General features: G+C 46.2%; 1 protein-coding gene across 3 annotated transcripts in view; it reads left to right on the forward strand.

Moving 5' to 3' along the window:
- LOC126335031 (adhesion G-protein coupled receptor G2-like) overlaps positions 1–17,563 on the forward strand; it is a 181,135-nt gene that overhangs the window by 43,618 nt on the left and 119,954 nt on the right. For 2 of the 3 annotated variants that reach the window (XM_049997877.1, XM_049997879.1), the window contains exon 3: positions 10,585–11,192. In XM_049997877.1, the coding sequence (XP_049853834.1) occupies positions 10,587–11,192 (606 nt within the window). In that variant the 5' untranslated portion in view covers positions 10,585–10,586. Of the gene's footprint in view, positions 1–10,568; positions 11,193–17,563 lie in introns of all 3 variants that reach the window. The other variant, XM_049997878.1, reaches the window with a different exon arrangement.

Consider the following 17,563-nt stretch of genomic DNA (forward strand, 5'->3'; position numbering starts at 1 on the left):
AGCGGTGCCAGCTTGCGTGGTAAGTGCGGAGTTTCGCCAGACTTGTGCAGCATATTCTGCCGCAGAGACATAGAGCTAGAGCAGACGTACATGGGTCATTTGGTTGAGTCCGCCATGATAGTATTTCTGCTGGAAATTTTGAGCTTCATGTTCTCGCAATAGTCTTCAAAAGCATATGTGCGGACGACCTTTACTCCACTGTTGTAGTTGCTTTCTCCTCCATGCTACTTCCAGTTTTCTCCTAGCTTAGTAATGAAAAGTCTGACGTCATTAACGTGAGTGCACGGTAAATCAATCAAATCTAAAGACCGTAAAATCAACTAATTACCTAGATATAACAATTTTGAATAACTTAAACTGGAAGTAACATATAAAAAATATTGTGGGGAAGGCGAACCAGAGACAGTGATTTTTTGGACGGCCGGAGTGGCCGAGCGGTTCTAGGCGCTTCAGTCTGGAGCCGCGCGACCGCTACGGTCGCAGGTTCGAATCCTGCCTCGGGCATGGATGTGTGTGATGTCCTTAGATTAATTAGGTTTAAGTAGTTCTAAGTTCTAGAGGACTGATGACCTCAGATGCTAAGTCCCATAGTGCTCAGAGCCATTTTTTTAGAAGATGCAACAGATATGCTAACTGGACTGCCTATACTACGCTTGTACGCACGGTGTGGGACCTTTACCATTTAGGATTAACGGAGTACTCGAGCAGGTTCAGAGAAGAACAGCACGCTTTGTCTTATCGAAATATAGGGGAGAGAGTGCCACGGATTTGTGGTGCACGTCGTTAAAACAAATGCTTTCCTCGTTGCGGCAGGATCTTCTCACGAAATTTCAATCATCAACTTTCCTCTCCGAATGTGAAAATATTTTTTTGACGCAGTCCTCCATAGGGAGACACGATCATCATCATAAAGTAAGGGGGGGGGGGGGGGGCGTATCAAACCAGTCAGAAGACTCATGACTCAAAAAGAAAAAAAAGTATAAGGGGTGTTCAATAAGTAAATCAACACATTTTTTTCTCAGCCAATTTCATTTAGAAAAATGCGGAATTTATTGTGGGACATTGTGAAATGTTTGCGCTTCATCCCCCACATTTTAATGAAGTTCCGATATGTGACGGCGCTGTACGTAGCCTTCAAGATGGCAGCTGCAAAAAAGGTGCTTTCCAAGTAGGGAGCTGTCACTGGGTTTCTCTTGCCGGAAGACCAGAGCATCGCAGATATTCATAGACGCTTGCAGAATGTCTACGGAAACATGACAGCCAACAGAAGCACGGTGGGTCAACGGGCGAGACTTCTGTCATGATCGGAACTAGATCGCAAAAGCTTGTTCTACCTCCAGAGTGCCACCGGGCGCACACAGCTGTGACTCCTGCAATGTCTTCGTAAGGCCTCACACAAGTCTGTACACCCGAGAGGAGCTCACAAAACTTTAGTGGACTGTTCTTTCTCATCCACCCTACAGTCCGGGTCTCGCACAGTCCAACTTGAATCTGTGTGGTCCAGTGTAGGATCCGCTCTGCGGTAAGCAGTACGTGGGTGATGGGGACGTTATTGGTGCAGCAAGACTTTGGCTGCGATGTCGACCAGTAGGGTGGTACCATGCGGTACGAGCCCTTCCTGTGAGGAGGCGTAAGGCCGCCGCATTGAGAAGAGATCCTGTTAAAAATATGGTTTTGTAGCCAAAAGTATGGGGAAAATACGGCGTATTGGAATTCTGGATAAAACCAAACTACTATAAAAAATTTTATTTCGTTACTTTTTCCCTTGGAACACCTTTTTCCTGAAAGCAGGTTGGTTTCACCTGCCTTCAAAAATATTGTATTTCATCGCTTTTTTCCTTGTAATACTTTTTTCCTAAATGCAGTGGATTTTACCTACCTTCAGAAATATGGCATTTCATTGATTTTTTCTTACAACACCTTTTTCCTGAAAGTAGGTCGGTTTTATTCACGTGTTGTATCACTTATTTGGGTACAAGAAGATGCCTCCCCGAAAATCGTTCCGCTGATCATATGCTACGCAGACGATCGCGAGTACCCTGCGCAATACTAGATGTTATTCTAGCAGCAAAACCTTCCATCACCAGGACAACAACAATAATGAGACCAAATGGCTTTTATAAAAGCCAGCTCTGACGGTAATCTCCATTAACATTGAGAAAGAAGCTACGCTATCAGACATTTGCAAACAAACAAACTGTGACTTCTTCATGATACAAGAGACCCATAGAGGCCCCTTTCATCCGAGGCCAAAGGTAAATGGCACGAAAGTAATCATTGAAAGACCAAACATTCAGTACGCAACTACAATATTTGCCCCACTGGACATTCTTGTCCTATCCACCGACCTAACGGCAGAAAAAGACGTAGAAATCCTGCCTGATGAAGTTCAGTCACGCACAGTAACATCGAAGGCACATTTCAATTTCAAGGAAGCAAATAACTTCTGCTCCAAACCAAAGAAACTGGGCATGAGTGGTATCAATTGCAACAGCTCTTCATGGGGCTACAGGGAAACGGACAAAAATTGATAAGATCTTGAAGATTTGGTCGAAAGCGTAGGACAGAAGCTCGTACGCGAGCCGAAGAAAGCATCCTCTTTCAACAGTGGGAGGTTGCGCTCTGGATATAAGTGTGATGTCGTCTTTGGAAGTGAACATATCGCACTCCAGACGGGAAAAGGTGTTACGGAAACAATCCCACACTCTCAGCACCGACCTATCACCAGTATTTTGGAAGCAGCTGTGGTGCCAAAGGAAGTCCCATTCAAAAGACGATTTAATATCGCAGAAGATCTGGATAGGAAAGAGGGATATGTGGAACGTGTCCCAGGAAAGTATGATCAGTTTGTCAAACTTAGTGAAAACCATCTCACGGAAACATACCCCTACAAAACATACCTACATCCCGGGACTATATACAGTTTCAAAATACTGCTCGAAAATACGAACTCTTGAAAAACCTTAGTGATGGCATACTACAGTTTCTACTGAAATGTCCACTGTAACTCCTGGTCAAATAGCTCATCTTCTGCTACTAAATGGCAAAACCAAAGGTTATCTGAGAGAACAAAGATATGCTGCAGAAAATAACTTTGTTGCTTTCCCTTTCACTATAGCAGAACTACAGGACTCCATGGACTGCATGAGGAATAGCACTGCTCCAGCTGTAGATGACCTAACAGTTGAGGAAATAAAGAGATTCGGACCATGTACTGAAAAGTTGACTTTAAATCTAATTAAAAGCAGCGTCTCGGAGTCACAAATACCAAAAATCTGGCGTAAAGCTAGAGTGGTTGCCACATTGAAACCGCGGAAAAATCCAACAGAGCTCAAGAATTTTCCACGAGTTTCACTTCTGTCATCTACACAAACTGTTGCAAAGAATGATTCTGAACCGCATATCTGGATATGAAGACCAGACCTTATTAAACAACAGGCAGGATTCCGAACCGGAAAATCACGTTGTGGTCAGATTCGTCGCATTCATGGACCTAACAGCGGCGAGTGACACAGTAAATCATAACTGACTCCCAAGGAAGATTGATATAGCCACCAAGTACTAGTGATTAACACAGTTCGTCCAAACCATACTACAAAACAGGCGGTTCTTTGTTAACGTGGAAAACAAGAAGAGCCGATGGAGAGTCCAGGAGAACGGTTTTCCTCGAAGCAGTGTATTGGCATCGCTGCTGTAAAATATCCGCACCAATGACCAACCTGTCGGAACAGAGACAAGATCTTCCATGTACGCCGACGACACAGGGTTGCAGCTCAAGGAACAACGTTCCAGGAGATGAAATGATACTGACTGCAGCTCTCGAAGGCCTTATCAGAATACAATGACAATAATCATCTGAAGAATAATCCATCGAAAACATAGGTCCGCGCCTATTTCACTTGAGAAATATAAACAACCTACATCTACATGGATGCTCTGCAAATCCAAGTGCCTGGCAGAGGGTTCATCGAACCATGTTCAGAATAGTTCTCTATTATCCCACTCTAGAACAAACGCGCGTAAAAAACAAACACCTACATCATTCCGTGCGATCTGATATTCAGTACGCTCGTATTTTATTAGGCGGCAGTGGGGAACTCGATCGATTGTCTTACGATACTGAATGCGAATCGTCTGCTGCTCAACAGGTCTCACTTTCAAAAAGCTTACAGCAGAACTGAAACAAAACTGAGTGCTCAACGTTTGTCTGGAATGTGTTATTCTTTGTACAGCCTCTCACAATTTTTTCCGGTTTTATGAAGTCTTTAGTTTTTTCGCTTATAAATTTTCTAATCGGTGTTGTGTAAAGTGTGTACTGATTCGTTCCGTAACCGAAAGCTCTGGCTCACGTGGTCCCACGGTACCTTATAAATAAACAAAATATAAGTAAGTAAAATATACACAGGCACGCAAGGGTACTCATATTTCTATTAAAAATAGCTCCGATTCTGTGGTTCCAACCAAGGTCTTAGAAAAGTTTTCGCTGATTAAAACGCAAATGCTAGAACTAGTATCTAGTCTCTCCCAAACGCAGCTCGCTGGGGTTGGATGAGAAAAATATAACTCTACAATGGGACGGATTTTGAACAGTCCGCACTGAACACTAGATCAAAAAGTGAAAATAAAATAAAAAAACGCACTCTTACGACGACCGAAAACAGGAAAGTTTTGTGATTTTCTTCGACGAAGCAATTTCGGATGATAAAGTTCAGTCTTATAAGTCTTACATGTGATTGCAGCATTCATTTTTTCGGCTTCCATTTCAGTGGCACCATGAGTAACAAGTCTCTGGATCACTTTGATCCACCGATGAATTTTGTGTAATCCCACGATATCTTAAGGTTCTTGGATGATTTCACAGGTAAATTTTGTAAATCATACCATAATATAAGACTCCAGATTGTCAGACCGAATGTGTGACTGGTTTGAAGAACTTGTTGAAAATAGAATATAGCATGTCACTGTCACCATGAGATATACTGAAACGTAAAAGTAACTTCGGGCGTACTCTATGGGAGTGTTACTGCAGCATTACTTTTTACAATGTACGTGGTGAATCAGAACTTCAGCGACAAACTTTCAGAGGTTGCTCAGGGATGCTATCAGGGTATCTGGGTATAACGGACGCACGGTATCCGGGAGCCTCTCACAGAGTAACAATGTTATTATGATTTACTCGGATTGTTAACGTAGTCACCGTCGTTTCTGTGAAAATACAGTCACAATAGTGAAAAAGCCTGTATTATGTAATAACCAAAATGTTAACCCCCATCACGGAGAAATGCAACAACCCTCACTAGAAACACATACCCTTTTATCAGTGTGTGTCCGTTCTGCTCTGTCTGTGTTTAGTACAGTGCGCAGCAAACGAAAAACTGTTCTGTTACAGATATTGTTCAAAATTTAGACGAACGCACCATCGACTGTCCTACACGCTCAAGAATAACAACAATTTGGCTTACTACTTCCGCGCTTGCGATAGTGCTAGCATCCAGATCGGTGCGTTATCGACAGGAATCTCGTGAACCTGGCTCTTTACGTGGCCCCAGGAGAAGAAGTCCATTGATGGCATGTCTGGTGACCAAGCTGGCTATAGGACAGGACCACCGGGACCAATACATTGCCACCAAACCAAATGCAATAACTCTGGAGACTCAGGAGCTGTCCCTGAACAACCTCTCAGAGTTTGTCGATGGGTTATCTAGTTCACCTTGAATGTAAATGAACTACTGGTAACTTCAGAAGTTTCATGATGCTTTTCGCTGACGATAGAAGAGAAGTCGAGACGCTAGAAATTTGCAACGAAATGCTGAATATTTGCTGAGGATCGACACCGGATTCAGAGATTGGTAGCTGACCTTCAGCATAAAAAAGGGCAACGTATACACATAAAAAGTCAGAGGGACCTTTTATTGTATAATTACTGCGTGCAGAACAATCACTGTTCGTAAAATATGTAGGAGTAAGTTAACACACTGGACTCGCGTTCAGGAGGGCAACGGTTCAAACCCGTGTCCGGCCATCCTAATTTAGGTTTTCTGTGACTTCCCCGAATCTCTTCAGCCAAATGCCGATTTGGCATCTGTGAAAGAGCACGGCCGACTTCCTTCCCCATTCTTCCCTAATCCGATGACCTTGCTGTTTGGTCCCCTCCCCCAAATCAACAAACCGAAGAATTTCGGATATCGTCAATTGTGTGTGCAAGTTGGATACGAAAAGTGTATACGGGCAACACAAAGGGCAAGCGGAAGAGCATTTTTGGACTGCTGTCGACAACGTAGGGGTGATTTGCTTCCAACGTTGTTATGGGCGACGAGACATGTGTGTCGTACACCAACAACTTGCAAATGACGAAGAAGTCAAGAACGCTACTGTCTCGAGGTTCAGTTCAAAGCTGGAAACGTCCATGGTTGAAGAAACTAGTGCAGCGGTACGGAAAGTGAACAGCGATTATGTGGGAAATTGAAAACCAGCAACTAAGAACATAAGCTTACCGGCAGAACATTAGAAACCACTTTAAAAGAGCACACTGATCGGTTTGGAGTGCTGGAGGAGGTACAGAACTGCTTCAAGTCGGTTCAGTTCACTATCTACTACTGACGTAAGTCATGCCAGTGACGTTGTCTGATTGTACCAATCGGTGGTATGGAATCAGTGTACTTAGGGGGGCCAAAGCAAGGTGTGGAGCTACCGTGTTCTGCTCTGCCCCTGACCGCATCGTGAATTCAGCAGACGTACTTTGTGTATCAGCATTTGCGGTCACAACTTTGTGACACAGAGTAAGGATTGAATACATCCAAACAGACAGGTGCTGGAGACGAGTCAGTGTCGACCGCTTCCAAATCCGGCACTACTGCTACTCAGTGACTGCAGCTCAATTTGAACCAGTTTCGGAACAATAATTGCGAAGGGACCTGCTTGCTATGGACTTTAAGAACTGGGTACCTCGTGATTGCTCACTGAAGCCCCTAAAGCTAAACATCTTCAGAAGGCCAAACAACACAAAAGCTGGGCAAAGTCTGGCTGGAGGCTACAGGTGTGATGCGAAAAGTCTCCGTTTTGCCTCTTTCGAAATGGTAAAACGCGTCGACAGCTCAGTGAAGCGTTTAACATACATTGTCCAAAGGACGTAGTACAGCTCAGAAGTGGTTCTTTGCGCATTCTCTTTCACGTAACTGGAGACATCAACCAAGATGTTCATTTCATCATTGTTGGTCGCGAACAGTTGCTCCCTCTCTATACTCTCCCTCTCTTCCTCCCTCCCCCTCCCTTCTCTCTCTCTCTCTCTCTCTCTCTCTCTGTCTCTCTCTGTCTCTCTCTTCCTCCTTCCCCCCCTCCCTTCTCTCTCTCCCTATGTGCTCCCTTTTCTTTTTACTGCTTCATGATGAGTCTGCTGTGGACTCTTCACTCTTCTAAGGTGGATTGAGAGAGCTGTACATACGCGCTTGTGGTCTGACGGACAGTCAGATATCCTACCGCGTCTATACTGACTCGTTTAATCATCCGATCTTTCTTCCACAAAACTGCCTGTGCCTCTATGTGCAACAGCGGCTGAAACGTAGCGGTTAACATCCACAAAATTTGGTAGGTGTACCACTTCTAATAATTAATCAGTGGCTTCCGGTGAGTGTAGCATATGTGGAGAGTTTTGTGGAATCTCTTCCTCTAAGAATCGAGACCATTATCAACGCTAGAGGTGCTGTTACTTGGTATTAGCGTCGTGTGTGCTCGGGATGATCAATCATAGTTTGGTGTCTTCATCCTTTTTTTAAATAACAGAACAACCGACAGTTTTTTAATATGCGTTTTGCACTGGTGTAAAAACGCTTGTGGACGAAAGTAACTTTCTCATGAATTGTCACTGCGAAGCAACATAGCCCGCTGAAAGTTAGACGATACACAGAATGAACTGCTACAGTAAACTACAAAAGGCAGCTGAAAGAAAAACACAATTAAACGAACAGAAATGACACTTTAACTCAAAGACAATAGTTACACTTTAACCACCGGGATCCCTAGTGGTCCCCTAGATATCAGAAAAGAGGGAACGCGGTTATTAGTTGCGTGTACGGCAATGTATGCTTTGCAACAATCTCCCATGCTGAAATGGCGTTGGTAAGGAGTTCTTGAGGGAGCGTGTTCCATTCTTCCCTTCTGCAAATTGCTGGACAGTCGTTAGAACTAGAAGAACCCCTTAAACTCTGTTACATAAAAGCAGTACTCAACTTCTCACACTCCGCCACAGAGCCGGGAAGCCACTTACTCCCCGAGTTAGCCAAAACCATAAGATGTAGCAAGGAGGGGGCTGTACAGACTCTGAACCACAGAGACACACGACACCGACCCTAAATCACCCAATCAAAGTGTGAATGAAACGGCCCGACTAAGAAGCAATTATCACATTCCCGCGGACAGGCAATCGAAAATTGTGGTGGGAAGACTCCAACAAAACCACTGGTGAAGAAACTCTTACACATCACTAGAACTTGAAGAACCCCTTAAACTCTGTCACATAAAAGCAGTACTCCTCACACTCCACCACAGCGCCGGGAACACGTTGCACTTCCTTATGCTCGTCAGAGCCAACCGTTGCCAGTGGTTTCAACGGCCGATAAGAAGACATAATGTTCCACGCGCTGACCTCCCGCACCACAGATTCTAAGCTTCATAAGCCGCGTACATGCGGGTAAGGCAGACTTAGCCCCTGACAGCCAAGAGGTCGGCCAAAGCACGCGGCGAGCAGTTGACGACCCCCAACAGCAGGGCCCCGCTCGCGCCACCACCTCTCTCGGTCACCGCCCAGTACGTACTCCACGAGCGTCACGCGACCGTACACTTGCTCCACCTCCCGCAGAGGGCGGTAGCGATCCAAACAGCCCTCCAAACCAAAACCGCCACCGCAAACACTAGATCCGAAGCGAAAGCACTCCGCCTGGCGCGCTTTTCGAAGAGCCAGACACAACTACGGCTCAATCGTGTTGCTGCACCTCTGGGTGCTCTTGGGGTCCTACACGATAATAGGCAGGTGTACCAGTTTCTTTGGCTCATCGGTGTGACGTTTACGTGTGGAATAAAGTGTCTGAACGCCGTAGTTTGTAACTACATCACTGGCCATTAAAATTGCTACACCACGAAGATGCCATGCTGCAGACGCGAAATTTAACCTACAGGAAGAAGATGCTGTGATATGCAAATTATTAGCTTTTCAGAGCATTCACACAAGGTTGGAGCCGGTGGCGACACCTACAACGTGCTGACCGAGCAAAGTTTTCAACCGATGTCTCATACACAAACAGTAGTTGACCGGCGTTGCCTGGTGAAACGCTGATATGATGCCTTGTGTAAGGAGGAGAAATGCGTACCATCACGTTTCCGACTTTGATAAAGGTCAGATTGTAGCCTATTGCGATTGCGATTTATCGTATCGCGACATTGCTGCTCACATTGGTCGAAATGCAATGACTGTTACCAGAATATGGAATCGGTGGGTTCAGGAGGGTAATACGGAAGGCCGTGCTGGATTCAAACGGCCTCGTATCACAAGCAATCGAGATGACAGGCATCTTATCCGCATGGCTGTAACGGATGGTGCAGCCACGTCTCGATCCCTGAGTCAACAGATGGGGACGTTTGAAAGCTAACAACCATCTGCACGAACAGTTCGACGTCGTTTGCAGCAGCATGGACTATCAGCTCGGACACGATGGCTGCAGTTACCCTTGACGCTGCATCACAGACAGGAGCACCTGCGGTGGTGTACTAAACGACGAACCTGGGCGCACGAATGGCAAAATGTCATTTTATTGGATGAATCCAGGTTCTGTTTACGGCATCATGATGGTCCCATCCGTGTTTGGCGACATCGCGGTGAACGCACATTGGAAGTGTGTATTCATCATCGCCATACTGGCGTATCACCCTGCGTGATGGTATGGGATGCCATTGGTTACACGTCTCAGTCACCTGTGAACGTTACATTTCAGATGTGTTACGACCCGTGACTCTACCCTTCATTCGATCCCTACATTTCAGCAAGATATTGCGCTACCGCATGTTGCAGGTCCTGTACGGGCCATTCTGGATACAGAAAATGTTCCACTGCTGTCCTGGCCAGCACATTCTCCAGATCTCTCACCAATTGCAAACGTCTGGTCAATGGTGGCCGAGCAACTGGCTCGTCACAATACACCAGTCACTACTCTTGATGAACTGTGGTATCGTGCTGAAGCTGAATGGGCAGCTGTACCTGTACATGCCATTCCTGCTGTGTATGACTCAATGCCCAGGCGTATCAACGCCGTTATTACGGCCAGACGTGGTTGATTTGGGTACTGATATCTCAGAATCTATGCACCCAAATTGCGTGAAAATGTAATCACATGTCAGTTCCAGTATAATATATTTGTCCAATGAATACCCGATTATCATCTTCATTTCTCCTTGGTGTAGCGATTTTAATGGCATTTTCTTTTCATATAGTTAAATGATTGTCACCGTGTGACATCCTAATCACCCTGTATTCGAAAAAATTGAGAACGGAGTCAAACCAGTCGTTAGTTGAGGAGTAGACGAACGTGTGTGCAGAGATGCAGCTGGGAGTGGAGAGGGCGGTGCTGTTAGTGGTGCTGGTGCTGGCGGGTGGCGGCGGGTGCTCGCAGCACTCGCGGCCGCCGTCGTGCTCTGCGCAGCTGGGCGCGCTGCACAGCGTGGTGGCGTGGTGCGCGGTACGCTACCGCCGCGGCGTCGACGACGTGCTGGGGGCGGTGCGGCGCTGCGCGGACGCGCGCGACGTGCTCGTCAAGCGCCTGCCGGACTCGTCTCGCAGCGCCGCGGCGCCGCTGCTGCCGGGCGAGCTGCTGGTGGGCGTGTCGCGAGTGCTGCACTCGCGGGGCCGCGAGGAGCGCTCCAGCTGGCGCCACTGCCGCGTCACCAGCCCGCTGGGCCGCCTCTCGTTCGGCACGGCGTGCCTCGGCCGCTGGGAGGAGCGGCCCAGCCGCTGCCACCAGTCCTTCGTGTGGCTGGCCGCGGACCTGGGCGACAACCACCAAACGGGCGTCTGCGTGTGGGACGCGATGCGGAGCACCGGCGTGGGGGGCCTCCGGCTCGACGCCGACAGCAGCAGCAGCAGCGACAGTGACAGCGACAGCGACAGCGACAGCGATAGCGACAGCAGCAGTAGCAGCAGCAGCAGGGTGAGTACCACAGGGCTTCATCTTAGGTCTAATAGTACTCCGTAATCTACACACAGACGGACCATTACTTACGAACTCGTGATTCCATTATTTTAAAGAAATACAGCAACAAGCCACTTTGTTATGTATTTTTAATTAAGGTAATAAGTGTTTTCGGATTTCATCTATATTCAATTAAGGTAGTATACAGGGTGTTGCATTAAGGTACGGCCAAACTTTCAGGAAACATTCCTCACACACAAAGAAGGAAATATGTTATGTGGACATGTGTCTGGCAACGCTTACTTTCCATGTTAGAGCTCATTTTATTACTTCTCTTCAAATCACATTAATCGTGGAATGGAAACACACAGCAACAGAACGTACCGGCGTGACTTCAAACACTTTGCTACAGGAAATGTTCAAAATGTCCTCCGTTAGCGAGGATACATGCATCCACCCTCTGTGGCATGGAATCCCCGATGCGCTGATGCAGCCCTGGAGAATGGCGTATTGTATCACAGCCGTCCACAATACGAGCACGAAGAGTCTCTAAATTTGGTACCGGGGTAGCGTAGACGGGAGCTTTCAAATGCCCCCATAAATGAAAATCAAGAGGGTTGAGGTCAGGACAGCGAGGAGCTCATGGATTTGGTCCACCTCTACCAATCCATCGGTCACCGAATCTGTTGTAGAGAAACATGCAAACACTTCGACTGAAATGTGCAGGAGCTCCATCGTGCATGAACCACATGTTGTGTCGTACTTGTAAAGGCACATGTTCTAGCAGCACAGGTAGAGTATTCCGTATGAAATCATGATAACGTGCTCCATTGAGCGTAGCCGGAAGAACATACTGACGAAACTAAAATGAGCTCTAACACGGAAATTAAGCGTTTCCGCACACATGTCTACATAACAGCTTTTCTTTATTTGTGTGTGAGGAATGTTTCCTGAAAGTTTGGCCGTACCTTTTTGTAACACCCTTTATAGAGTGAAGAGCTTAATATCGTGTAGGGCTCTCGCAAGTACGCAAAGTGCCGCAACACGATGTGCCGTGGACTTGACTATAGTTCAATTCTTTTATTCTTGGCGGCTCGCGCATGCCCACTCACACGCGGGAGATTGCTGCGTTGCCAGTTGCAAAGGACGTACGCGCCAAGAGAAGCAGCGCCATAGTATTGTGTAGTATACTTAGCAAACTTACGTTTAGGGGGCAGCGCGCAGTTTATGAAGTAAAGCCACCACGGCGGCATTAACCCATTCGCTGCTACAGAGACGTGCTCCCCGCATTCCGCGCTGTGCGCGATTTTGTCATCACTGCACTGCTCGCCTGCGCTGACACATGGTGTTCCGACTGCTTTGACACACTTATCCATCGCTTTCAAAAAACTATTTGGCCGAAAAATTTGATTTTTACACATCTTCTTGACTGAATCCTTCCCCCCATAAATGACTTAATTTTGTTTCGATGTTCAACGCAGTTATTGTGCAGAATTAAATGTAGTAAACCATTGCACGGAATTTTGAAGAGTTTGCAGAGGTAAAAGTCCATAGCGTATACTTTCCGTATGGTCGATTTTCCTTGCCACAATGTAGAGAATGAAATGTGGACAAGGTACCTAAATTTCATATAAATTTACTGTATAACAATATCTAATTTAATTTAAATACCAGATAGGTGTCGTATGTAATATTGAGAAATATTCCGTCTTTCGCGACTGTAATAAAAGTTTTATTTATACCAGAATCATTTCGCTTTTTTTCTAAAAAGTTCTGGTTAAAACAAAGTTGGCGAAGTACACAAAACTGAATTGTGGACGTAATGAAACATAGATACTGAAATATACTGTCAATTTGTGTTTTTCGCAACGGACAGCAAATACTTGCCAAAACATAGAATTGATGATTTGACAAAGCAGTGAGCAAAGAATTGTGTCAGACAATCTAGTAGCTCTAAATAATACTTTTTATACTGTCACAAAAGAATATATCTCAATATAAGTAGTAAAACAGCGACTGCTGAGAAGATATACAAACAAAACAGATAACATGAATATTTTATGTGTGCCTTTCCATTATTTTTAATTACTGTGAAAAGAAATATTGAAGGACAAAATTAGAAAAAAGGAAAACTTATTTTGATTATAATGAAGAGACAAAGCACTAGAAATTTCAAAAAATTACATTCAAACGAATAAAATTCATGAAGTAAGACACTTCGATATTTTTTTAAATAAATAGAATATTAAGCACCAAACAAGGTTTCGAACTCAAAACTTCTCGCTTAGCAGCCAAACACCTTAACCATTACGCTATCGCAGCTCGCCTTTCCACAGGAATCCTCGAAGACTCTAAAATGTCACGCAAAATACCGACAAACACTGTTGGTATGACTATGAAATACTCACGTTTCATCGAAGTACAATGGGAAAGAAACAATTGCCGCTGTTCTTTATTGCGAATAAGCGGTTCGTGTGAATGATATAAACACCTTTCCTTGCTATCGCCTGAATTAGGAGGCTTATTGCTTGTTTGGTTTAATTAATTACTAGAATATGAAGCAATTGGTATAAAGAATGTTTTTTCCAAACTTCCTATAAAAGGAAGTCTGCTATCAAGACATTGCTTTTGTTCAATTACTTTATTTATGACTGAACGTTTCTAAAACAGAAGACACTCGTCCGTGCTCTGCACTGCAGTCCAGTTCTGGCAACGTCGTTCTCTGTACATTGGCAGACTAAATTTTCTGACGTCAGATGCGCAGAACGAACTTAAACTGGGCCGCCGTTGTAAATGAAGCGCACTATAATGTCAGAAGTAGTGCAGGAGGGAGTTGACACCATGAATGCTGCTGGGCTGCCCACAAATCCGTAAGAGCACGAGGGGCTGGAGGTCTCTTCTGATCAACACGTTGCAAGGCATCCCAGATATGTTCAAAATGTTTATGTCTTGGGAGTTTAGTGGGCAACGGAAGTGTTTAAGCTCAGAATAGTGTTCCTGGAGCCACTCTGTAGCAATTCTGGACGTGTGGGATGTCGCATTGTCCTGCTAGAATTACCTGTCAGAATGCACAATGGACATGAATGAATGCAGCTACTCAGACTGGAAGCTTACGTACGTGTCGCCAGTCAGAGTTGTATGTAGACATATCAGGTGTCCAGTATCACTCCAACTGCACTCCCCCCCCCACCATTACAGAGCCTCATCAGCTTGAACACTCTCCTGCTGACACGCAGGGTCCGTTGATTCACGAGGTTTTCTGCATAACCGTACAGGTCCATCTGCTCGATACTATTTGAAACCAGACTCGTCCGACCAGGCAACATGTTTCCAGTTATCAACAGCCCAATATCTGTGTCGACGGGCCCAGGTGAGGCGTAAAGCTTTGTGTAGTGCAGTCATCAAGGATACACGAGTGGGCCTTTGGCTCCGAAAGCCCATATCCACGATGTTTCGTTCAATGGTCCACACGTTGACACTTGTTGATGGCCCAGCACTCAAATTTGCAGCAATTTACGGCAGGGATGCAGTTCTGTAATGCTGAACGATCATCTATAGTCGTCGTTGGTCCCATTCTTTCAAGATCTTTCTCCGGTTGCAGCGATGTCGGACATTTGATGTTTTACCGGATTCATGATATTTACGTAATGTCGTGAAATGGTCGTACGGGAAAGCCCCTACTTCTTCGCTATCTCGTAGATGCTGTGTCCCATTATTCATGAGTTCATTATGACAGCACGTTCAAACTCACTTGAAGAATACTCAGTAATGTAGAACACTCAGTATAATGTCGTTTATTGAAACTGAACTACACTTTTCGAACAATCACTATAGACACACAAAAAAACAAATAACTTGTAGACGACCATTCATCAAGAGCGTCGGTGAGGTCCATCAGAGCTGGTCCTAGCTCAGCGAGGAACTGGCTGTACTGCTGCTGCGCTGGCCTTACAAAGCCGGCGGAAGCCGGCGGAGTACTCTAACTTTTCCTGTATCTGTGAGGCGACCTCTGCAGAAAAAGGTAACAGAATAGTCTCTAACAAGTTCCGTTTGTTTTGAAGAATTGTTTTCCTCTTGGTTGCGCCTGCAAGTGCTTGTATATGTTATATGGTACACCGGGTTGTCCTGAGTATAGTCTGCCTGGCAGGGGCCGTCTGTGGCAGACGCAACATACCTCCCCTCTGCGGGGAGCTGCGCGAAAGATCAACAGTTGCTACGTCGTGGAGATCTGTGGCTGCGGCTCCCTGGAGGAGGCTGTGGAGGCTGCCCCTTGGAGAATATGGTGCTGTACGTCCTGCGATATGGGCTGACTTGCGTACTGGTTGTGATGGCGGCATGGGTGGGACTAGTGGTATCAGTTCGTCTCATGGCTGGCCATTGGCTGTTGGGAGACACCGAAGAGGAACTGGGCAGCTGGTCCGTCGGTTGTGGCTGCTGTGTTGGTGGTGCTGGTGTCAGCGACTATTACCCTGAAATGTCACCCATGCAACGAGTAGATGGCATTAGTAAAGGGGTCTGTGTAGGTGGTCCGTAATGGGTTGTAAAGGTGGTGGTGGTCTGTGTCGTAGGGTGAGGTGCAGGTGTCGCAGAGTAGTGAGGACGCAATTGATTTCGATGGCGATGGACTATGTGGCCATCCAAGATGACATCAACAAGTTGGCGACCCTGGGAACGCTGGATGACAGCGGGCAGCCAACCTGCTTTAGTGCCAAAACCTCAGGTCCAGACTAAGGAGCCAGGGAAGAACCGGGACTGTCCAGGAATAATCTGAAGTCTTGGAGAGGGCAAGAGAAGATGTAGGAGGGCCCTCGGTTGGGGCCATGGAGTGCTTCCACTGGGCTTTTGTCCCGTATCGGATAGGAACTGAGGAATAGTGTCAGAGCATCTTCAAGGTATATTTGAGCATTTGTGTCTAGAAAATTCTACCCAGGCGTTCTGCTTCCCCATTAGATATGGGATGGAAGGGTGGGGTAAGAAGATGCTGGATGCCGTTGTCGGTGTAAAAGAAGAGGAATTCCTGGCTGTGAAATTCTCGTCCATTGTCCGTGACTATGGCTTTTGGTAATCCTTCCAAGCGAAATATTTTTGGCAGGGCTGATAAGGTAATGTGCGTGGTGATTGCTGAACACTGAACAACATACGGGAAATGGGAAAATGGATCTGTGACTAGGAGCCATTGGTGGCCCAGACATGGTCCCACGAAGTCAAGGTGGATGCGTTCCCAGGGATCGTTTGGCATAGGCCAGGGAAGGATTTTTGGGGAACGGGGCAATTGTTGGGCACAGACGGTACAGCACTGCACCAGCTCTGTGATGTCAGAGGTGAGGCCGATCCAAAACACATGCCTTCTTGAGAGGGATTTGGTGTGAACGATCCCCCAATGCCCTTGGTGAAGAATGTGGAGTATCGTCAGGTGCAGGGATCTCAGAACAATGACCCTCGGTTCTGCGGAATCTAAGCAAAGGAGGACTCCATCCACCACCGAAAGCTGGTGTCAGATGGAATAGTACAACTGGAGGTGGCGTTGATCCTGAGGAGGCGGCGAGGATGGCCAACCATGGAGAATGCAGTGTCAGACGACTCAGAGGAATGAATCTTCTGTGGTGGCTGCAGCTACTTTGACAGCTGTAATGGGAAATACCTCAGGGCCTCTTGGATGTCATCATCAATCTGAAAAACGAGGAGGTCCAACTGGTCAAAAGCAGAGTTCGGATCTTATGGTAGATGTGACAAGGCATTGGCGTTGGAGTGCTGCGAGGTGGTACGGAAACGCATGGTGTAGAGAAATTGGGATAGGAACAACGCTGAACGCTGGAGCCGTTGGGATGTTTTGGGTGGTAATCGTGTGGAAGGTGCAAATAAAGAGAGGAGCGGTTTGTGGTCAGTAATAATGTGAAAGGACTTGCCATAGAGAAAGGGATAGAACTTGGAACAGCCAAAAACCATGGCAAGTGCTTCTTTCTCAATTTGGGAATATTTGATTTCTGCTGTGGAGAGAGCTTTTGATACGTATGCTATGGGGTTCTCTGTGCCATCTGGCAAATTGTGAGACAGGACAGCTCCCACACCATACTCAATGGCATCTGTAGCAAGTATCAAAGGAAGATTTGGATCAGAAGGCATGAGACATGCAGCAGATGGAGCTGCTGTTTGAGGGTATGGAAGGCGGTCTTGCAGACAGGGGTCCAACAGAATGGGACATTTTTGCGGCAGAGGTGGTACAGGGGTGCTGCCACTTGAGCTGGAGAAGGAACGAATTTCCTGTAATACGAAATTTTTCCCAAGAAGGATTTCAGCTGATGAAGGTCCCAGGGACGGGGCAGGTTGTTAATGGCGTCGATATAAGAGAAAGATGGAGAAATGCCATTCTGGGAAATGATATGACCCAG

This window comes from Schistocerca gregaria, chromosome 2, assembly GCF_023897955.1.
Source record: "Schistocerca gregaria isolate iqSchGreg1 chromosome 2, iqSchGreg1.2, whole genome shotgun sequence".
NCBI classification, from domain to species: Eukaryota; Metazoa; Arthropoda; class Insecta; order Orthoptera; family Acrididae; genus Schistocerca; species Schistocerca gregaria.